Source organism: Perkinsus marinus (assembly GCF_000006405.1).
Source record: "Perkinsus marinus ATCC 50983 genomic scaffold scf_1104296974270, whole genome shotgun sequence".
Lineage (NCBI taxonomy): Eukaryota > Perkinsozoa > Perkinsida > Perkinsidae > Perkinsus > Perkinsus marinus.
Window position 1 is genome coordinate 1 of NW_003201183.1, and position 2,833 is coordinate 2,833.

At 50.2% G+C, this 2,833-nt stretch overlaps 2 protein-coding genes across 2 annotated transcripts; both read right to left on the reverse strand.

Moving 5' to 3' along the window:
- Positions 1 to 75: 75 nt before the first annotated feature.
- Pmar_PMAR028740 (conserved hypothetical protein) lies at positions 76 to 834 on the reverse strand (the record flags this gene model as incomplete). The annotated part of the gene is made up of 1 exon (XM_002765916.1): positions 76 to 834. A coding segment is annotated over one exon (759 nt), but the record flags the coding sequence as incomplete, so codon positions are not given.
- A 74-nt stretch (positions 835 to 908) lies between these two features.
- On the reverse strand, positions 909 to 2,483 carry Pmar_PMAR028741 (hypothetical protein; the record flags this gene model as incomplete). Its single annotated transcript, XM_002765917.1, has 2 exons — positions 909 to 1,813; positions 1,937 to 2,483. 2 exons carry the CDS (start codon positions 2,481 to 2,483, stop codon positions 909 to 911), a joined length of 1,452 nt encoding a protein of 483 aa, XP_002765963.1.
- Between the last annotated feature and the right edge of the window lie 350 nt (positions 2,484 to 2,833).

The window sequence follows — 2,833 nt, forward strand, 5'->3', positions numbered from 1 at the left end:
TGGTGTGAGCCAGCCTCTCATATAGTTAGCAACCCCCGTCCAACTTCTCAGCCACGCAGTACGGTACTCCCTGACCGATTGCTTGCGCCGTTTGCCTTTCTTGTTCTTGGCATAGAAAGGAAGGCCCTTAGAGAACGTTGACAGCGCATTTTCGACAGCGGCCTCCGTCAAGACTGTGCGCGATGGAGATGGCGTGACACCAGTGGACGAGATACGCATACCACAGAAGTCAATGGCTGGAGTCGGCCCCTCCTGCTTTTGGTCGTTGGTGTTGAAATTCAGCTTGTGGAGAATCTTTTTAGCAACAACCATAGCTTGACGGATGGCATCATCAGAATCTCCGCAGAACAACAAGTCGTCCTGATAGCAGATGACTGTGACCGGTATTTGCCGTTTGTCCAAGGCCGGCTGGATGAATTCCGTCACAATCTTAAGAGTCCCCAGACCAAAAAGTAGGCTGCTGAACTTCCAACCTTGCACCAACGTCGTGAACCGATAATGGTGCAAACGCCTAGTAGATGGGTCCTTTGCAGCAACTGCGAAGAGGCGAGAAAGGGCAGGGCCAACATGAATACTGTAGAATGCATGTTGAAGATCGAGCCGACCAAAAGAATAGGTACGGTCCGACGGAATGTCCTGGACTTGGAGCAAAGCCGTAGTCAAGAACTGCTTGGTGAGCTTCGGCTTCTCTATCTCATGCAAACTATCACCCGTATTTGCACAATAGACGAAGCGCTTCTCGGAGTCATAGACCAAACGAAGGCGATTGATAGGTCTACAATCCACCGTGAGTCGGTACCGTTGATGAACATCAGGTGCCTTAGGGTCTCGCATTTTTACCACTTTCGCAGTGGTAAATTTAGGGAAAAAAATTACCATTATTATTAATTATTAAAATTTTTTTTTATTTAGGGAACATTTTTACCACTTTCGCAAGACGCGAATTTGTCAACCAGGCAGACTTCGCACACAATGGGGCACTCTTCTGGTCTGACCTTCTCCACCTGTCCTTTGGCGACCATGTCCTCAAGTCGCAAGAAGATGATGTCACGATCAGCAGGGGCACGCCCACGAGGAGGTTCTCTGAAGGGCTCGATGCGCACATCTTCGAAGATGTTGAAGTGGACTAGAAGGAATAGCTTTGCAGGATCACCAGGGTCTGGTATAGTGGTGATGAGAGGCGCGACGACGGCTTGACTACGAGAACAGTGACCGTCCTTGGCGAGCTTGACACTGGAACCCATAGTCGGTGGTACCGGAGGGTCGAGACCAGCAATAGGTATACCATAATCACTCACCAAACGAATGCCGAGCATGGGGAAGAGGTTTCTACCAAGAATACAGGATGGCTGACAGCCAGGTACGAGCAGAAACTGCAGATGCAGTGGTTCGTTGGTAGGCACATGAACGAAACAACACTGCAGTGTGACAGGCACCGTACCGGAGAGGAGCTTCCCATCGCCAAATCGAATAGATATGGGGGAGGGGAGAGTCTGGAAGGCTTGCTCATTAACAAGACCATTCTCCTTGAGAAAGGCCACCACAACATTATTAATGAGGGATATATTTGATCCACTATCCACCAAAGTGGTGATCGGACAGTAACGCTTCACAGAGCCCACCCTCAACTCTATTGTAGGATCTTTTGGGAGAGAGTTCAGATAGCGCGTCGTAGCGCTGAAGCATGTAGCCTTGGTGTCCTCAAGCATGAGAGCTGTGGCAGTGTAAGTCTCAACAACTCGGAGACCTACAGCTTCCTCGGCGTCACCCTCGGTAAATGAGGTAGCCGCTCGGGTGTGCTCCTTTCCACCAACTGACTGATTCGGTCGAACAGGACGTAATCCACGGCGACAGACACCCGATAGATGACCAGTTTAGTTGCAGCGAGAGCACCGAAAACGGGAACGGTCACATTTGTGACTTTTGGTAGTCTCACCGATGATCAGTTTGCCACAACGATCACAGCGGTCATGTTGGCGGTATATAATATCACCAGTACAAGAACCAGCGCGATGTCCTGCATGCCCGCAACGGATGCATGCATCCTTGTCCAAACCCAGCTCCAGTGCAACGGTCGAGTGTACCTTGCCCTCACTGGCATTGGAGTTACCCTCGGCTCGCTTCGGCGATGACTGACGGAGATTTTGAGGCAGCTGAGATGACTTTGACGAGCCTTTGAGGAAGTTGAGATGTGCCGCACTGTTCATAGACTCAAGGAAGCTGAGCATAGACTGCTTAAACTCCTCATAGGGCATCTTCAATAAGGGATCGATAAGACTTTTAGCCAAGATAGAGTCACCGTCAGTCAAACCATCAGCAAGTCTTTCGCTCATCTGAGCATCCAACACCGAAACGCCAGACAGGGTTTCCTTGATGTGAGCAATGTCTTCCACGCGGTCAGCAAAAGCAGGAATAGATTCCCCAGGTTGTTGGCGCATGCCGAGCCATTTAACCTCGACTGCACGCATCTCTAGGCGATTCATGTGCTTGATGTCAAGTGCCTTGATAAGAGCGACATGGCCTTCAGCCTGGATCAAAGATGCAGAGACTCTTTTCCTGATGCGAGACTTTAGTGGTTCTTGAAGGCAACGCAGAACTATTTCAGCTGACACTTGGCGGCTACAATCGAAATGATCTATTGCAGAGCAAATGGTGGCTCGCCAGATTGCATATGAACCGACACCCGTGAGCTTGAACAGAAACTCGGATGGAGTAGGTTTGCCGAGTAGAGTGGCAGCCTGTTTGGTCGCATTGTCAGCGGTCAGACGGGAGGAATTACTCTTCACACGAAGAGGTTTGAGAAAGATGACGGAGTTGCTACATACCGACAGGT